Genomic DNA, 19,906 nt, shown 5'->3' with positions numbered 1-19,906 from the left:
AGGGTTGAACGACATGTAGTGCGGTGGTGAGATAGATTGCCGGTTATTAAAATACTTAGGCGGTTATTATGCACATTGACGGTTATATTTTAATACAAAAATATAATTTGAGGGCTCATGTTATTTTCTTTCTTTTGGAAAGTCGAAAACTTGTGTGGTGGCACTAAGCGGCATTGAGGCAGGGTGTCAATGATATGACTGACGTATTTGACATTAATTAATGATGAAATCGGAATGAAAACTGTTTTACCTCAGAATCTTCCAAAGGTTACATTATGATGAATTTCACAAGACAGTTGAGTAAAGACAGATTCTGTTTTTCTTTATTTAACAAGTCTCCCTTTGATAGCGTCCTCGTGTGAGCTTAGCAGTTGGCGGCGCGCCAGCCTATCTGAATTCGTTTTTTTTTATTGCAGCTGGTTATTAGAAAAATAACGGTACGTCGAAGGGTTAAAGAACTGTCTTATTTTTAGCTGTAGTCATTTGTTAAAGTTTTTGGGTCGCACATTTGTTAATTTACCAGTACGCAGTTTAAGAATTTATACGTACTATGGGCTACACCTACAAAATGTGATAAAATTATTTGTTAAACATTGTATTTTACAGTACAGCTAAAAAATGACTCTTGTTGTAGTAACTGTGCCCATACACAACAATGTACACCGTCTAATAAGACATTTAATCGATGGGTCCTAAGTATAAGGGCCAACTCTTCACTTTCTTTTAAGTCACTTTTTACCATGAAATGAAGCATTTCCCACAAAGAAATGAAAATAATCAAATTGTTAGTATGGCCCTTATACTGATCGAAATGTAACTACTCAACGTTCTTGTGCGCGTTAGCAAAATGAGAGTACGATTTTGGCGCCAACTAATAGGGTAACCTAAAATGCAAACAAATTGAGCAATACAATTTTAAACATACAAACGCCTCAAAAAATAAAAAAGACATGAAAAAATGCTTAAAACATGGTATAATAGAAGATGTAACAAAAAACAGTACCAGTACTTAAGGTCATGTTTCGGATGTATTAATCAGAATGTAAATGTCTATGTTCTCAACACTCATTAGGCCTGTGTGGTGGACTTTGGCCTAAGCCCTCTCTTTAGAGAAGACTTGTGCCTAGTAGTGCGACGTATAATGGATTGATGAAGATGATAAAATGTCTAGTTACAAAATGCTAATGGACTACTGTTATTATCATAGTGACACAAGTTACAATTTTATGAATAATAATAAATAGGTAAATAATGATAAAAAATGTTCTTATTGGTCATGACAATGATTAATAATGTCATACAAATGATTTTGATTTAACCAATATGTTGACAATAGTATTTGCATGCATATCTAATGACATACATAATTATTTGAAAAGGAAGATGTTTAACAATAAAAATTGGTTAAAATAAATTGATGCCTTCAAATAATTGTAGCTCATTATTCCTTGCAAATCTGGTAAATTTTACTTGATACGATGAATTGTAAATTTATTGGGCGATATCAAATAAGATTGTTATGCTTTAATTGCACCTGAAACCCAGACTATACATTGTAACCATTGTAACAAAAAGGTTTGCCAACCTAAAAAATTAATCGGATCGGGTGTCAAATTTAATGGTGAAATATTTCTATTCATTAGGTTCACAGACGAAAGCTGCTTTACTTGAAAACGCTCAGTAGGTGCAAGAGCTGGTATCGTGCATGAATGTAATATTTACAGAACTTGAACTGAAAATTAACATTAACGAAATAGAATTGATAACCACTTCAAAAAACCAAACCCTAATACTGATAAGTCAATCATAAAGCTGAACAAAATACCTACCATTGGATGAATAACTAACTTTAGATATTGAGCAGTTAGATAACCAATGACTCCAGATTTACTTCGTACATAATTTTAAGAGTCACAATGGCCAATAAGGCTTTTAATAAAAAAAACATCTACTCAAAGCAAACATTCCAAAAAGTACTTGGAAACGACTAATAAAGGTGTACATATGGAGTATTAGATTGTATGGTATTGAGACATGGGTAATGGAGAGACAGAGAGCGATTGGAAGCGTTTGATGTGATGCTGGAGAAGAATGGAGGGAATTATTTAGACGGAAAGATAAACCAATGTTCGTAATACCTCCTGGTATTACGAACAGCGCAAGAAAAGATAACCTTATTAAAGACAATAAAGGGCTGAAGGGGATAGATTGGATTTGGGCACCTGATATGTCATGGTAATTTTCTTAAAAACATCATAGAATGGAAGATCGCCTTCGATCTTCCTTGAAAGAGAGGTAGAGTTTAGATCAGATAAGAGAAAAAGTTAACATTATGTTGTATCAGGAAATCAAAACTAGGATGTTGAACGCAAGGGCTTGTATTAATATGAGTCAAGCAATCGCCGTTCCCGCCGAGCAAATGTGTGACAAAAATGTGAGGAAATAATAAAATACTTAAGAGAGGAAGATGTATAATAGAAAAAGTAAAAAAAATATTAATTAATATGAAAATAATGTGTGACGTGTTAGGACAATTGCTAAAAGAAAATGTTATTGTGTTTCCAGACACATTAATAGTAGTCTGCTGAATTTCTGATGATGTATTTGGATGTGTATCTATTACTGTACTTTCGGTATCGCTCGTCTCACTAGCACTTATGTTCTTGACCAAAATACAAAAAAGACGAAAAAACAAAAGAACACCAAAACACTTTAGTTTAAACGTTACCACCATTTTCTTTTTTAACCGACTTCAAAAAAACGAGTAGGTTCACAATTCGACTGTATGTTTTTTTTGTATGTATGTTACGCGATAACTCCGGTATTTGTGAATCGATTTTGATGATTCTTTTTTTTGCTGGAAAGAGGGTACCTCCATAGTGGTCCCATTTAATTTTGAAGAAAATCACTTACCTCTAAGGGTGGCTGTTCACGAACGAAGTTTCATTTTAATAAATAGCGCCAAAATTTTATTATAAGGAGCCATTGACTTACAATTATATGGACGTCGGGTCCGCCCTAAAAGTGTCCGAACTTATAGGGCGTTAAAATCGTATACAGAGCGTCATTCACCCTTTAGTTTTCGTTTGTTCGACTGACAGCGAAGCAAGCAAAATTAGACAGTACTGCGATGACATTATAATTTAAATTCAACGTTTTAGCTTTTTCATATTCCTCTACATGTCACTACGTTTAAATAGGTTGACTTGGGACATTTTTTTCGTGGTTTTTGTATTAGAATCGTCGTCCATTTATTTGTAAGTCAATGTAAGGAGCATTTTAATGGTTGATTTTGCTATTCTCTAATTCAAGGCGTTTTTCTCTCTCATTATACTTTGAGTAGTGACAATCGACTTTTATTATATAGTGTCAAGTCCCGTATAGTGGCGAACTAGGGGATGAATCCGGGTTTGCGCACTTTCCGATAACTGATTTCAATAAAATTTGGTAATTATTATGTAAATCCATGTACTTTTAAGGTCGGTTTTTTTAGTACTTTGTACTGAGATAATTTTTAAAAAGCGATACAGGTAGGTATTCTTGCAACTATAAAAGCTGGGCAGTTGGCTGTATGAGTTTTTCTTTTGCCTGTCTACATACTTCATTAGATTAGTAGATAGATTTAAAAGTTTGAATAAGTGGACATGGATTTTCATACTTACTCTGCAGGCCTTGACCGGGAACAAGTCACACGGACTTTCCTATATTTCCTTGCATGTTTGAGAAAAAATATTTTTATTAAAGTCTGTATATAAGGAAACTCAACTTATCACGATCATAACCGCTAATATAGGAAGAATATGATAATAGTATGTTATTTGCATTATGACCAACTAACAAAGAAACAATATATTGGTTTTTGTTAACAATGATGCCATTTGGTAGCCACAAGTTTAACCTACGTAACATGTATGCTGAAAATTAGTTATTCTGAACGGTTGTTGTAATTTATATTTCTTACTCAATTCTTTATATGCAAGACAAGTCGTGAAAGTCGCAAAGGCTATCGCACGCTAACAAAAAAAGAACTATTGTTATGAGAATAACAAAGTGCCAGATAGCCATACCAATTACTTGGTCTAAATTCAAGGAATTCTTTGTACTATGAGTACTTTCCAGACCCCCAGACCAGGATCAGAGAATTAGAAAAATTCATTTCCAAATTGGTCATACCGGGAATCAAAACCGAAACCTCCGTAGCAACTATCAACATTGAAAACTGTTGTGTCGTTAAATTACAAATATTAAATTTTATTTCATTACTAAGATATGATGTTAGTATTAGATTCGTTTCCAAAATCATTTATTACATCTTCTGCCTATTATTATTATTGGTAAATTTTTCTTGTCTCCGAGGATTGTTTAAAAGAAGAAGAAAGAAGTTTCTGCCGCCAGGCGGTAACATTACCTCACGTATTATTTTCAAATTAATTTTTTTTTGTACTTTTTGTATTATACATCTTCCTCTCTTTAGTCTTTTATTATTTGCTTACATGAGTACTACTGCGTTCCTGTTTGGAAGGGTAAGGTAAAATTACAAGTGCATGGGACTTGTCAACTTGTCTCATGTCTCAGGGTAACGGACGCAGTGGGAGTGCCTCTAAGATCTTTGCGATTTAAAGCTCTGAGCCAGGCGCACGACTTGTTCGTCCCATCACTTGGTATTATAAAAAAGAAATCTAAAAAGTGTATTATTGCATTGTATTTCTTAACTAGAGTCAATCGCTATTTGGAAGTCTACATTGTATTGTATTCCGTTACGGACATTGCATAATTGAACGTTTTGTCGTACGCGGATACCAGGATGCTATAATGTTTTCAATAAATTTATAACACTATTAGGCAAAGTGATGCATGGCAACCCTGTTACGCCGTTTGCGACAAAGATCGCCCGGCACGACAGACGTAAATCGCCTGCAACCCGAAGTATTCAGAACAAGGATTTATTTCGGTTGTCGCAGTAACCGGCCGGGTTATATTCGCACCCAGTGACGCAAATAGTAGCCTGATTAACAACCCGGTTAATTCTGGCTCAGCTATTGTTGTCTGCGGGTCATTAGCGTCCTCCCATACGATTCAAGTCATCTTGAAATCACTGCAATGTTTACGTTCAAATGTTACCTTTGGCAGGTACAGCTTTCGAATACTTTGTAGCTATTCTAAGGTAAGTAAACAGTTGTAGCTCATATTTCGTTGACGCAAGAGTGTTTATGTTTGTTGGGGCACTGGCCGATTAGTTCAATTGTAGTTACTTACAAGCTTCGGAATCGAAAACAGCTCTACTTTCCAAAGACACCCGTTTCACGCATGTTTGCATAATATTTCCTTCATATGTATAATGTTATTTATTACAATGTAGTAAGAAATCACAAATGTATGTAACAACCAAAATTTTATTGAATGTTGAGTCAAAATTTTACTTACTTTAATGTGAATGTAAAAAAAGTGATGTAAAATTGTAGTCGTTGTTAAAATATCAAGCTAATAAAAAGTAGTCCATATCATTCTATCAGTAAGAAATAACCTACTTTATCTTAAAATTATATTTGTATTAATATTAACGATGTTTGTTTGTCTGGTCATGATGATAGACAAGGGCACTTATCGATTTGGCATGAATACGCAACGAAATTTAGACAAGGTACTGTGTCAAGCAACGTTTAGAAAAGAAAAGGTGAATTGACCGTATGTTATATTTCCAACTGTTTTTGACTTTGTGTATTTCAAAATCAATATGTCGTAAAGCGCCTCATAATCGTCGTGATAACACTAATAAAAAATATGGTAATTAAAACTCTAGATCATTTCTAGTAGACTTAGAAATTTACAATTTGGCATGGACTTAGATTATTATGCATATAAAGAAAACAAAAGAAAGTAGCTAAATTAGTCGAAAATAATCTAAATTGAAGGCTATAACTGCACTTTTACATTTAGTTCTAAGTTTTCTAGCAAACAAGCAATGCATTATTTTTCAATTTTACTCGATCTAGAAGAAGATATTTACATCCACACTGCCTACCTGATCTTTGAAACGAATTGTCACATTTTATATAAAATATAAAAAAAAAGATAGCTCAAATGTAAATAAATTTCAAGGAATTTACTTGAAGGACCTTAATTGAGGTCAGCACCCACAGGTTTCAAGACTTTTATCGACGATGCCAATGAAACCCCTTGTTCGTTGTTCTGTGCATTATTCTTTTTTCAAATGTTTTAAGTGGGAAATGGTCTATATTGTTGATTGTAATCAAAGTAAATTGTTCGCCTTGCGTAAATTTTATTGTAAATTCCACTCAATTAATATCATATGGTTCCCGATTACAGATAGTCCCTTGTCGGTAGTGGAAGTGGTAATGCATCGAACGCAATTAAAAATTCATAGTCACCTCAAAACGAGAAACTTTGCGAGATATTTTCATAGACATATTAGATTTTGTCTAAGAAGCAGGTAGAAATTACTAGTTACTTTATACAGGGTCTATAAAAAAAGTTGGGTAATATTTTATCTCATGATCCCCAATCAAAACTAGCGCTTGCAATCGAAATTTTGATCGATACAATATCTATATAAATATTTACTGTGATTTTAAAATATGATTACCAACTACACTGCTATTTTATTACACTAATCTTTTCTGCTAATATTTTAATATAATTAAATCTTAATCTTAAATTAGGTCACCGTAGCATGCTATTGCAAATGATTCACAGAACCGTGATGTACATAATTACTTGAATTTCTTTGAAGTCATAGTTGTCAATTTAAATTAAATTGAAAACCATGTCAGGGATGATCGCGGAATTTCGTAGTTGTGCTGGTTTGTGTCAAAATAATTTAGGCCATCAGGAGTGTACAGTGTCTTAACATAGTGTTTTTGCCAGTATTGGGGTTTTTCGTTTGCTATAGTGTAACTACAGTATATAGCACACCGGCGCGTCACAGGCCAATAACGTTCTTACATTGATTTCGCATCTAGTGGTGTGTTTTATAAATATATTGTATTTTTTCTATACATCATCAGGATTCTGGTTTGTTCATTAATAAATGATAGCAACATTGTTAAGCGATCGAGAAAATCCTTATCTTTGCAAACTCTATAAATGAATATGTCGATAAATTCTTAACAGCAACATTTCCTTGGCTGCAATATTAGTTATGTACCTATACCACTGATTTCTACAGCTTTAATAAAATATATATTATTTTATCAAATACATCATTTGTAGAGTTATGAAGTATTAATTATAGTAACATTAATTATGAAGTGTTAAAATACGCTCACAAATTTTAGCTAACGTATTTGCAATGAGCAAACGACCGTGACTCGCGTGCCCATCCAAATTATTTTTGTAGCTCATTCGAGGTCCCAGAAGGATTGGCGTAATTATACACACTTTTTTTTATTTCAAAGGCAATTTTCCCATCAAATTTATCAAGATTTACTTACATAGTTTTAACATCCTGTTGTTGATTGTCTCCTGACATTGTGATGTCGATAAAATATGAACGAACCTTGCACATTCAAGCAGCTCCTTATTAGGTGAAAAGGTGGCCCCGCCGCCGAGCGCGAGAAGGGCCAGCAAGTGCAGCAGCAGGGTCCACATAGTGGCTACGGTCGCGGGGGCCGCTGCCGGTCACCTCCTCTCGCGCACACTTTCACTACACACACTCGCCGTTTGGGCATCATCAACAATGCGAGCACATCACTTCACTGGGCGCGCGTAGAGTCGCGGGCCGGTCCTGGTGACCTCCGGGTGTAGCACGTGGATTGAGGTCCGAGGAGCAGCGAGCGTGGAGCAATACTGCGCGCCGGGCCGTGGTGTGGCGGCGCGGGCGGGCGCGGTCACGGGCGCAACCTTCGCTTCAGCGCGATCTCACCCTGTGACGTGCCGAGTACCGCTGCCGCCGCCGAGCCGCAGACACGCGACATAAACTATTGCTACGCATTCAGCTACGCACTGCGCATACAACGGGAGTCGTATGCGCTTAGACTCGCAAGCCACGTGTGTTGCTTTGTCATGCTACCAATAATATGCTAATTATTTTATATTTAAACCAAAATACTTTTTCGGGTAACCTAATCAAACGATTGCGTATCTATTTACAATAAAATAACTGAGACACGATTGACACCAGTCATAGGCTATACGACTTGTACTAGATAAAACCTAAGTTCAGGGTGGATGCCTGTGTCGCGGTTGCGTGATGTAGTGGTGCCGTGCCCAACCGTTAGACAACATTTCGACTTTCGCAAATGTAATAGCACAGACTGAACAGACAAAACCGATTAAACTAGCTATAAATTGTGCTCAAGGCTATTTGGAGTTGCATTGAATATGAAACATTATAAATGTGTAAAGTTATTAAAGTCAGTCATTATTATCTCGATACTCATGACATAGAAAATTACTCAAGCACAGCTTTGAACGTTTATTGAATCTTTGTACAGGTTTGCTAAATTGTAGTTAAAATACATTATGATATATAAAAATTATCATACATACGAAAATCCAAATAATAAATTCTTAAGATAGGGATATTATTCTTTGCGCCCTGGTGTTTCAACTTTCGACCAAGTTGCGTGCAACGAATTTTTAAATTCTTGCGTATCACAGAAATATTGCCGCGGAATTTGCACTTTCGAGCAGACCTGTAGGGAGAAACATTTTGAAACCATATTTTCAGGCAGTTCAAATTGCTTTGAAATTTTTTCCCCCATATTGTCGTAAGGAATGCGTCTGGGGCAAATTTATTCCAAATTACAAACGGCGGTAATGAGATCGGCACGTGATAAACAATTTAGATCAGCTGATAAGTAGTTTTCAATCGGATTTCATGTTCTTCTGAAATAATACTGGAATAATCTCAGTACAGAGTACCAAAAAAACCGACCTGAAAAGTACGTGGAATTACATCTATTTACCAAGTTTTTTTTGAAATCGGTTACCAGAAAGTACGCAAACACGGATTCATCCCCTAGTTCGCCACTATACGGAACTTGACACAGGATATTACAAAAATCGGTTCTCACTACTCAAAGTACATATATTTATTGAGAGAGAAAACCGCCTTGAATTAGAGAATAGCAGAATCAACCATTCAAATAATTGCTCCTTATAATAAAATTTAGGCGCTATTTATAAAAAGGAATCTTCTTCAATACAAAAAAACAAAAACACATACAGTTGAATTGAGAGCCTCCTCCTTTTTTTGAAGTCGGTTAATAAAACGCAATTTTGTTTAGCGTTGAAGTGTTATTGAGTTCCATATAGTTTACATGAACGGAATACAATTACTATAGTTTTACTATGTGTTTTATGATGCTTTACGCAAGTAAGAAAGTAATGTGTAACGTCTATTAACTAAAATAATCACAATAAAATGATATCATGATATCGAGTTCAAAGGTTTTTGCGATTGTTACACATAGAAATTGAAACTACATTTTCGGATGTAAATCGCGCATATTTGTTTTTTCAAACAAACTAATGTTTCGAGTCCTTTACAGGCGCATAGTCACGGCTGACTGAGATGGTAAAGTCAACAATCAGTTATGTCTAACATTAATGCAAACCACCTTATCTTTCACTATGAAAAACAAATATATACGCGATATAGATCCGAAAAAATAGTTTCATTTCCTATAGTATGTTTTGTCTTATGTTTTTTTTTACAACTACATCCAATTATTCGGTCTTAAACTAAGGAATGCCCTGTGCTATGAGTTCCGGTGCACCCAGACTAGAACCAATTTAGAAAGTTAAGTCCCAAATCGGTCCTACTGGTAAGCAAATCCTTATACAGCGCTTATTGTGCAAACCATTGGATACCGTGTTCGTGAAAATTCCACACCTGTGAGCGGTGTGAGTTTCTTTTTATCTAATTTATTTTAAACTAACCTACGCATGCATCATAATTTCTGAGTAACGCTGGGTTCTGGAAGTAATCCAAATACACGTTGGGATTTTCAGGGTAATATTTTATCGGTGACACTTTAAATGCAAATGTATAATGTTAACGGAGTATATCGTTATTAACAAAATGATTTTCAGATAATTAATTCAAACGTTTTGCTTACAAATTTGTCTTTGCCTAAAAGTGAAGTCAAAAATATTACTTGTCAAAGTTTGTATTGTTTAATGTATTGTGGAAAATTCAGTACAAAATGCTCTGTGATTTGAAAAAAGAGTTTCTTAAATTGACTGTTTTTATTAGTAAATTAATTTGTTTTATTACAAAAGCAATCTAAGGACATCAGTCATCAATAGTGACGTAAGCATATTACTTTGCATCTACTTAAGTGGCCAAGTGAATAAGTCGGCCGCACGGTGTAAACTTGCACTTGATCGGTTTCCCTTTTCCCCAACCCCGTTGCCTCCCCGATGAGTTGTCTAAGGGTGTCACTACACTTACCGACACAGAATCGCACTAAGCCGGTCAGAAAAAGTCCACGGAATATAACCGAAAAGGAAGTTGTGTGGTGCGCGTCAGCGGTATTAGCGGAAACGAAATTTGCAACGTCTTTTTTGCTTTTACTACGTGGACTTAAAGATTGTTTTTGATCGGTTTATAGCGATTACTTATCAATAAATGTGGTGACACCCTAATGTCCAACGTGGGTAAAGCAATTTTATATTACGTCCGGACCTATTCTGTTTATTTAGCTGTATTATTAAAGAAACGCAGAAATCTTTTGATGTGAATCAACACAGCAAAGACTCAACACTATATTAACACAGTATCGAGATTCGTAAGCGCACACACAGCGGCGCCCGAAGCGTGACGCAGTCTGCAGAAGAGTGCCACGCGAGGACGGAGCATAGACATATCGCGGACCACGCCTCATCGTTTCCCTACTACTTTCACTTAAATTTGGAAAAAAATTATAAAGCTTATGTTTCAAGAAGTCGTGTTATAGTATATTCAATGCTCAATTTCGATGCATATTAAGTGGCCATTTTCCTTGCAATGTTCCAAGTAGTAATGAGATATACGCAATATTAATTTTTAGTAGCTGTTAGGGTAATTTTATAAACGCGGGACAAGACTTAACGTAACAATATATGTTTTAGATTCCAGTAAAGAAAATAAAGGTGCCAATTTAACAGCAAATCATTATTATTATAGTCATTTGTTTTAGTTGGAACGAATTGTGTATAAAAGCTAATAAAAATTAAACCATGAAAACAGGGTCTGTTAGCACATGATTTTATGTTTTACATGGTAATAAATATATGCCTCTTAAACACATTATATTAAGTGTCTGGGTTCTACTACGTCTGTTTAGTTAATCGATACTTGCTAATAATAAACCAATTATTTTTTTATAACTAATGTCTTGTCTGTGGGGTTGTTAGATTATTGAACTCGAGGGACCTGGTGATTTCAGACATGGAATTTATATGAAGAAGCTAATATATAAGTGGGATACATCTACATTTAAAGTGGTATTCCACTTCTAATTTATTGTTTAAATTTTTGCTATTCCTAAATTAAATGGGAACTATTTCATGGCATTCAAAAGTTTCCTTCATCGTAACAGTCTTATATTTTTTGATTTTATGGGTCAAGGTCATAAATAAGCGATGGACTTCTGAAGCGTGTGTATTTACAAGTATATAATTGTGGTCGGAAAATCAAGCTTGGGACGTTGCCATTTAAAGCGCTGAGTGGGAGTGGGCTCACTATATTTTTGTAAACAAAGATTCAGATTATATATTTAAAAAAAAAACAAGATTTTCATTCAATAGTTTGACGACCTTGGTGTTTGCACTATGGATGTTGGGCGATGAGGTCCCGGGTTCGAGTTCCGATTGGAGCATGTTTCCAGTTTGGGAAATGAACTTTTCTACATGGGTTCTAGTCTGCGTGTTTTGGGTAGTGCTCAAGAGTGAATTTCGTTGCTTTGGTACTGGTAGTATAGGGAATTCCCTAGTTTGGGATCAGGCTACTGGTGTGATTATCTGGCACATTATTATACACATAGTATATGAGTCACATGTATATATTTTACAAACACTTTTACAATGCATATATTTACTTTTTAAAATGTCTGACTGGATCAACGTTTTTGTATTTGTTAAATACGATGGTAAGCATAATAAATAAATAAAATAAATAAAAATTTATTTTTTACAAAAAACCTTAATCGGTGAAAGGTGTTGCCATTATGCAAATTAGTCCCGATAGACAATCCGAAACATTTCTGCAGGTACCTGTGGATAAAATTTAGCATGGCATGTGGTTCAATTAAATTGAATTATTGCATTATCGCCTAACCGAATTATTAAATGTCCGTCGTTATTTCGAGCGTGAATTCAACGGTAGTAGACACAGAGATTTGTTGTGGGACGTCATCGGATTGTTTGAGACGTGTGCTGGCTGGTTTTTTCGTGTCTGGCCGTCGGCCAGGTGTTTTGGCGGTCTTTGTCAATGTTCAATTTATTAATAGATAGAGCCGAGGTTAGAGACATCACCTAATTAATACCTCACTTTGATTTGCTGTAACTGCTGTTATTTTGACAATTGAATACGGGTAGCAATAAAATAAAAGTTTCTCAAAACTTACTTTCCTGTTTCAATCCCAGGCTTACAATAAGTTTTAAGTCGGATTTACTATCCTGTCTAGACAAAACGGCTCATTGTCATAAATCACGCGTTTTACGATTGGGTTTAAAATTTACGATTATTCAATTATCTTGAAATTCGTTTCCCAGACATATGGCCGGCAGAAAATTGAATTAATTTGAATTGCCCAATGCCCTGCCTGGTATTTGTATAAAAATGTAATTATTTTAGTGTTGGTTTGCCTGAGTGGCCAAAATAGCCGCGACCGACTTGGTGCCAGATATCTGTCCCGCCCCGGGACCGCGTTGCCAATGGCGTTGTGTGCCGATATCGCTGCGTGCTCATTACACTTTTACAGACGCATTAAAAATAATAGTAATATAACCAAATTCTATCATCATTATTTAGTTATACAGCTTTTATCTAGACTCGATATTAAAATTTTACGTATGTAGACATGTTTGCTGAGATATAAAAGAATTTATTGCACTTAGCCGCTAGTTATTATTTACTTATGAAAGTTTATGAGATCGTAAACTAAATTATGTATTTTATTAGCACTAAAATTGTCGTGGTTTTGTTATACGTCATAAGTCAAGGTGTTTAATTCACGACTCTATGCAAATAAGTGTAAGTTTTACGGAATGTTGTTTTGACAGAAAACAATTACATTAATTGTTATACTAAGTATATTTGAATGTAAAATTATTTTTAGCTCAATATGACTTTGATGGAGTACTATTTACTTATATTGTATTAATACTTAACTAATTTTTACAGAAATAACATAGATACTGTTACATTGCAGTTTCAGGGTAATGGAAAAATCAGTGCAAGTGCAAGAATCTACAGAAGTTGTGCATTTGAATATTTAAATACTAAATTTTGAAGTATCATTTCTAACCTTACCTATTTAATTTCCTTACCTTCTTATTTCTTCCGCCAAGCAGTAATGCGAGCATTATTGAGTTTCAGTTTCGAAAGGTAAGGGTGCTAGCGAAATTACAGGCACATGGGACTTGTCAAATTATGTCTCAGGGTGATGAGCACATTGGTAGTGCTTCTGAGAGCTTTGCGATGGTGCTGGAACTGCTATGGATTGGCGTGTCGCTTACCATTAAGCGCACGACGTTTTCGTCCCGTCTCTTGGTATACTAAAGAAAATAATCAACATTAAATGCATAAAATGCATTTAGGACTTTTATAATTTTTATAATGTGTACAGCAAATGTTAGTTAAATTTTGCAATCCTATGCTTTGTGAATATAATATATTTTTTGGACCATGACACGCGATCTCCACCGGCAAAAATATAAAAAAGGCGTGTTTCGTAAAAGCTAATCCAATTTTTTTCATGCTCGTCAATTTGTCCCCAAGTTAAGTAGGTCGTCCGGACTGCAGTTCCTCACAAAAAATTATGCAAATACCTGACATTGCTTTTACGATGACGTAAAAACGTGTCCTTGACAATGTCGTTTTTAGTATTTCGCGTGCTCACCGAAGTTCATATTTCCGCAATATACGACTTGAACGAATAATTAAAAATGTTCTCCTCATTTATTATGAGTTTCAGTTTATTTTGTACGATAAAGAACTGTAGGTCACCGATATTTTAAGTAAATACTTATATAAAATTACTTTATACTGACCCATGGGACCACGGCTACCGTCTTTCTTTATTACACATGCCATTTACTGCTGATATTGTAAGCGGCATGAAAGACGGAAGTGTTCCTCCATACATGCGAAAACCATTAACATTATTCACTAATAAGTAAGAAAGTACGTGTCAATGATACTTTATTGCATAGACGGAATTATGCATTAAGGAGAAACATTAATCGGAATCTAGTTTCCATGAAACCACTAGAATAAACACGAAAGGTCAGGCATTATATTCTACAATTATTAATACACTCAGCTGAAATAAACTGCAGACATTTATTATTGAACATTTTCAAACTTAAAATCTCATGCAGTGTAAAGTGCAGTCATACTTGAACATGACGGGAGGTTAACGTTTTGATCACGTAAGTTTTGTACTAGCAAGAGAGCATTTTGAACACTTTATTTCGAGTTTTATATACAAACTAATATAGTGCCACAAATGTGCCATGCAATGTTTAATTGGGTTGAAGAGTTTATGTTTACATTTTGATTTTGCTGTCCAGCAATTGAGAAAACATTTGTTTTTATTTTGTTTTGCTTCTCGAATAAGATGTCATAATATGAATCTGTAATAATTTGTTTTATGAATGTTTTCTTTAGAATAAAGAGGGTTTTTAAAAATAGAGCAAATTTCTCAAATACTAAACTGTGAAGGCATAATAATAGAGTCGATCGGACAAACCTTCTGAATGGGAATTAACTAATCCAGTACACTTTGTAAAAAGACGTTACTGTCTGCCTTTCATAGTTGTAGTAACCAAGTTTTTTATTATGACATCAAGTCACACGACGTCTTGTGACAAACAAGTCGTACAAAGTTGACAAGTTTCATGAGCCTGTAGTTTCAACAGCATCTTACCCTTCAAAACCGAAACGTAGTAATGCTGACATTACTGCTTGGCAGTAGAAATAGGTATTTTATTATTACTTTTTTGTTTACGGGTAAATGCTTTATGTGGGACTAACCCTCCAGTTCGAGGGTATACCCTCTTAGCCAGGTGTTGTGGGCGCCATAGGATGTCGAAGATTCACCACTAGGGAGTCGTCTCCCTAGAAATAGGTATGTTGGCAGTACTTCCATGAACGAATTCTTTCGCAAGGAGCTCTACTGCTATTTTCGCGGTTATTTGTCACGGACAGAGAACCTGTTCTGATTAGTTGTGAGAAGTATAAAAAGTCATATAGCAAATATCCAGTAACTAGTGATAAACGTTTTCTCTCAATTACTTCCAGGCATATAGTTTTGAAAAGGTATGTAGCAAGTTGTTTGAAATTATTGGCTTTACATGTACAAAACCTTCGTGTTCTGCCGGCGCTACGTAAACTGCATTATTTCAATATTATCGAACTTTAAAATTCTATTCCCACCTAAAGGCAGACTAAAAATAGGTATCTGCTGTCAGATGTTTCGAAATCAGGTAATTGCTTATTATTGATTTCGTTTTGAAATTCATGGACTGTGGCTATAGATTATGACTAGGTACATGGTTGTATTGAATAAAAGTAGGTAGAATAATTCAAAGATTCCACTTTGTGTTTATTGCCTAAATAAATAATTAAGTACTTTCAGGGTGTTTGCTGACTAGGTGATTGTATTAAGATTGAATATAGGTACGTCGTGAAAATTTATTTGTCAAAGAATAACCATTTACTAACCACAAAGGATGCGTCTTTTACGATGTGAAAACAATTTAGGAAAATTAGACACTTTTCTTTGTTTCGTAGAGTCGCAGTGCCAATGGAAATTGGAAAAGTTTCTTTTGTCTACAGCGGCAGAAGGGTGTAATAAAATCTGAAGGCCGCGCTAATGAAGCTGCGTGCTACGTACATACCTCGACGTTTACGACTCGCAAAATTTCTAGCACTAGTTAATATGAGCAATTATTAATTTAACCTCATTCACCTTAAAGGAAGAGTAAATAAAATTGAAATGAGTAGCCTATATTAGGGTATTAGCTAATCAGGTCGATGACAGATACCACATAGATCACTTTTGTCAGTGTTTCATATGAGTGTCGGCGGCATGCTTTAGCACCAAGTGAGGTCTAACTAGGATTTTATATTACTAGGTTTTAAAAATTCAATTTCTAAACGGTCAGTCAACATAATAGCTGTTTTTTTGATATCAAATGACGGGATGGACAAGTCGTGACTACCAGGCTAAGCGACACACCTTAGCACTTGCAATGCCACTCAGAGTTTTAAGCAGTAAAGATCTGAGGAGTACTATTACTGCGCCCGACCCATCACCCAGAGACAAGTCCCACGTGTCTGTAATTTCACCAGCATCTTTGCCCTTCAAAACCGGAACGCAGTTATGCTTGGCGGCAGAAATAGGCAAGCTACTAAAACTTACAGTTAAAACCGATTATTACAACATAGTTATTTTGCAGTTTTCTTTTAGTTTGGTTTATCTAGCGCCATCTGGTGAAAATACAAAATAACACACGGAAAACTTGTCATGTTTACCGCGTTAACTCGTCGCAACGTTGCCGTCAACACTATATTGATCCTGTATTTCCCATGTACGTTGCAGAGATGTCTCTAGTTTCCCCTATTACGCATTTTAAGTGTTCGAATTCTGCTTGCTTACTTTTTACGTGTTAGCTCAAGGGTAAGTAAGAACTTTGTGTTCAACAGGTTTACTAGACATGTTATCGTTACTATCTTTAATCCCTTCTCTTCATTTAGATTACTTTCCCTCGTGTAGTGTACCCTCGTGTAGTGTACCCTGTTGTAGTGGAGATATTCTACTACGCATTCACCTATAGGTAAGTCAATGCTACTACGAATTTATGGCGTTCAGTTGCATAGAAAGACTTATTGTCGTAGCATTGTTTAGGTTCAAAATTATTTATAATTACGTAAAAATTTTGCGTCATTACTGAACCGTGAGGTACTTCTCATGTTATTGAAAGTAAAGGAGTAAAATTGTGAATTTTACATCAATCCAAAATAGATGCATGTATCTAAAATGAAATTATTTTTTCGGATCCATATCGCGTATATATTTTTTCTAACAAATCAACGTATCATTCAGTCAGTCAGTAAATAAAAAAAGACACTACCTCCAATGGTATGGTCTCAAACTAAGGAATTCTACTAGGAACACTACCCAGAACACATAGACCAGAACCAACATAGAAAAGTCCATTTCCCAAATTGATCTTACCGTTAATCTAATATGGAACTTCTTCGAGCGTCCACAAAGCAAACCGTCGAGCCACCGAGGTTGTAAAAAAACAAATATTTACATTAAATATCATCTCAGACAACCGTGACCGTGGGACCTGTACAGGGCCCGAACGCTGGTTTGTTTGAAAAAACAAATAAGTATACCGCGTTATAGATCCGAAAAAATAGTTCCATTTCCATATTATTGCAATTGCAAAACCCTAATAACACGGTATGTATCTATAATATATATAAATAATAAATATCTTTATTTATCGCCGCAATACAAAACAAAGGAACATTACAGTAGAGTTATATATTATCACATTACACAAGTCCAGGGTAACATATTGTGTGAGTATATATCTAAAATGATCAATTAGTATTATGAGAAATATATTTAGGCATTTACGCTATTTTAGTGCATTTCACCATGTCGTGACATAAGCTTTGGCGAAAAGTCAGTCAACAGCACTGCCCGGGCACTCTTTGGACCTATTATAAATTGAACTTGAATAGGGGGAGACGTGTCCGTACCTAAACTAGTTAACATAGTTATAGCTAGTTATATAAGGTTCTATTCCACTGTAGGTAGATATGGACAACTTCTGTATAAATTATCCGAAGATACCAACTATGGTAAGCATTACGAATGATAGCATTTATGCACGTGTTTCTTTTTTGTTCAATACTCACACGGTCACTTGATGGAACCGCAGTTTGAAATTTGTAATACTAGAAAGTATTAATATATGCACTGTCGGCCCCTGAACATTTTAAGTCTGTATTTGCCATATTTCAATCTGGATTACATGAGTGCCATTTTGCAGAAGAAATAGGTAAGGTTGTGATCGGAAAATTTTGCCACCAGTAATAATGTAGCCACGCATAATAGATATAAGTAAGTAGATAACAAATAATATACAGATAGGGAATGATTACATAATTATCGAACTGGCAGGAGGTGAACCCTTATCAAAAATCCAATTTGGTTGTTTATTTCCATGCTGCGCTGGTACAATCGATTGCCAATGGCTTGTAGCTTTGTCGTTGTGAGTTAAAAACATTTGAAGTACCTTCTTGATATGCAAAATATTAAATTTAGGTAGAGTTATAAACGTTCTATTTTCTTAATATTCCATCTAATATAAAAATAATATTTTAGTAGCAGTAGAGCTCCTTATTAAAGAGTTTGTCCAGAGATGTACTACCAACTTACCTATTTCTGCCGCCAAGCAGTAATGTCGTCTCTCAAATCTTTGCGATTCAAAGCTCAGAGTGGCGCTGTAACTATTGTGGATAGACGTGTCGCTTACCACCAGGTGCACGACTTGTTCGTCCCATTACTTAGTATTAGAAAAAAATAATAAAAACAGTCTTAGAGCTGTTACACACAGCGACATTTAGCAGTACGTCTGCAGCGATTCTGTTACGATGTACTAGTGATGCACGTGATAGTCGTCTACCTTTACATACACGCGCGAGTTAAGCAGCGATACAATTGCGATGCAAACCAAAGAGGATCTAAGCACTACGTTATGCAAACGCGATTCACGTTTTTAAGGACTCAACTTAAGCGACTGCATCTATGCAATTGCTTATAAATCGCAAGGGTCGCGATGCAAACGCGAGGTTGTGCGATACAACTAAAAGTCGTCGTGTGTAATCGCTCATCGCGTTCTTGTTTGTCATTGCGATGACGTGTCAGGTATGTGTTAAATTATAGGTATGTAACGAATATGTTTGGTGATTGTTACAAAACGTTGACTTGTTTGAAAAATAAATAAATATACGCAATATAGACCCAAAAAAATAGTTTCATTCCAATATCCAAGCTATCTTGAAAATCACAATTGAAATTGTTTCATTTTATTATTTCATAAGCATATAATACAGGGAATTAATTTTTATTAAATTTTGATATTCGTTGAATTGTCAGATAGTATGTAGGTAGGACCTAAGTTGCCGTTAAGAATTCAACAGTTTGTTGGTTGTTGTTATCTTATGTTTTTTTATTACATTCTGGTTTTCGTTTTTTCATTATTAACCGACTTCAAAAAAGGAGAAGGTTCTGAATTCGACTATATGTTCTTTTTTTTGTATGTATGTTACGCGATAACTCCGATATTTGTGAACCGATTTTCATGATTATTTTTTTGTTGGAAAGGGGGTACTTCCATAGTGGGCCCATTTCAATTTGAAGAAAATCATCCACCTCGAAGGGTGGCTGTTCACGCATGAAGATTCATTTTCATAAATAGCGCCTAACATTAATTTAGGAGCAATTACTTTAATGGTTGATTTTGCTATTTCTCCAATTCAAGGCGTTTTTCTCTCAATATACTTTGAGTAGTGAGAACCGATTTTTATTATCTTCGGTGTCAAGTCCTGTATAGTGACGAACTAGGGGATATTTCAATAAAACTTGGTATAGACGTAATTCCACGTACTTTTGAGGTCGGTTTTTTTAGTACTCCGTGCTGAGATTATATT

General features: G+C 35.2%; 1 protein-coding gene across 4 annotated transcripts in view; it reads right to left on the bottom strand.

The window, feature by feature from the left end:
• Positions 1-7,834, bottom strand: part of LOC113237403 (gamma-aminobutyric acid receptor subunit delta-like) — a 36,659-nt gene extending 28,825 nt beyond the window's left edge. For 3 of the 4 annotated variants that reach the window (XM_026473846.1, XM_026473845.1, XM_026473843.1), the window contains exon 1: positions 7,517-7,834. In XM_026473846.1, coding sequence (XP_026329631.1) covers positions 7,517-7,525 — 9 coding nt within the window. In that variant the 5' untranslated portion in view covers positions 7,526-7,834. The remainder of the gene's footprint in view (positions 1-7,516) is intronic. The other variant, XM_026473844.1, reaches the window with a different exon arrangement.
• Positions 7,835-19,906: the final 12,072 nt, after the last annotated feature.

The sequence above is a fragment of the Hyposmocoma kahamanoa genome, unplaced genomic scaffold, assembly GCF_003589595.1.
Source record: "Hyposmocoma kahamanoa isolate Upper Pololo Valley unplaced genomic scaffold, ASM358959v1 93, whole genome shotgun sequence".
Classification (NCBI taxonomy): domain Eukaryota; kingdom Metazoa; phylum Arthropoda; class Insecta; order Lepidoptera; family Cosmopterigidae; genus Hyposmocoma; species Hyposmocoma kahamanoa.
Note: the sequence above shows the minus strand (reverse complement) of the source record. Positions and strands in the feature narration are given on the sequence as shown.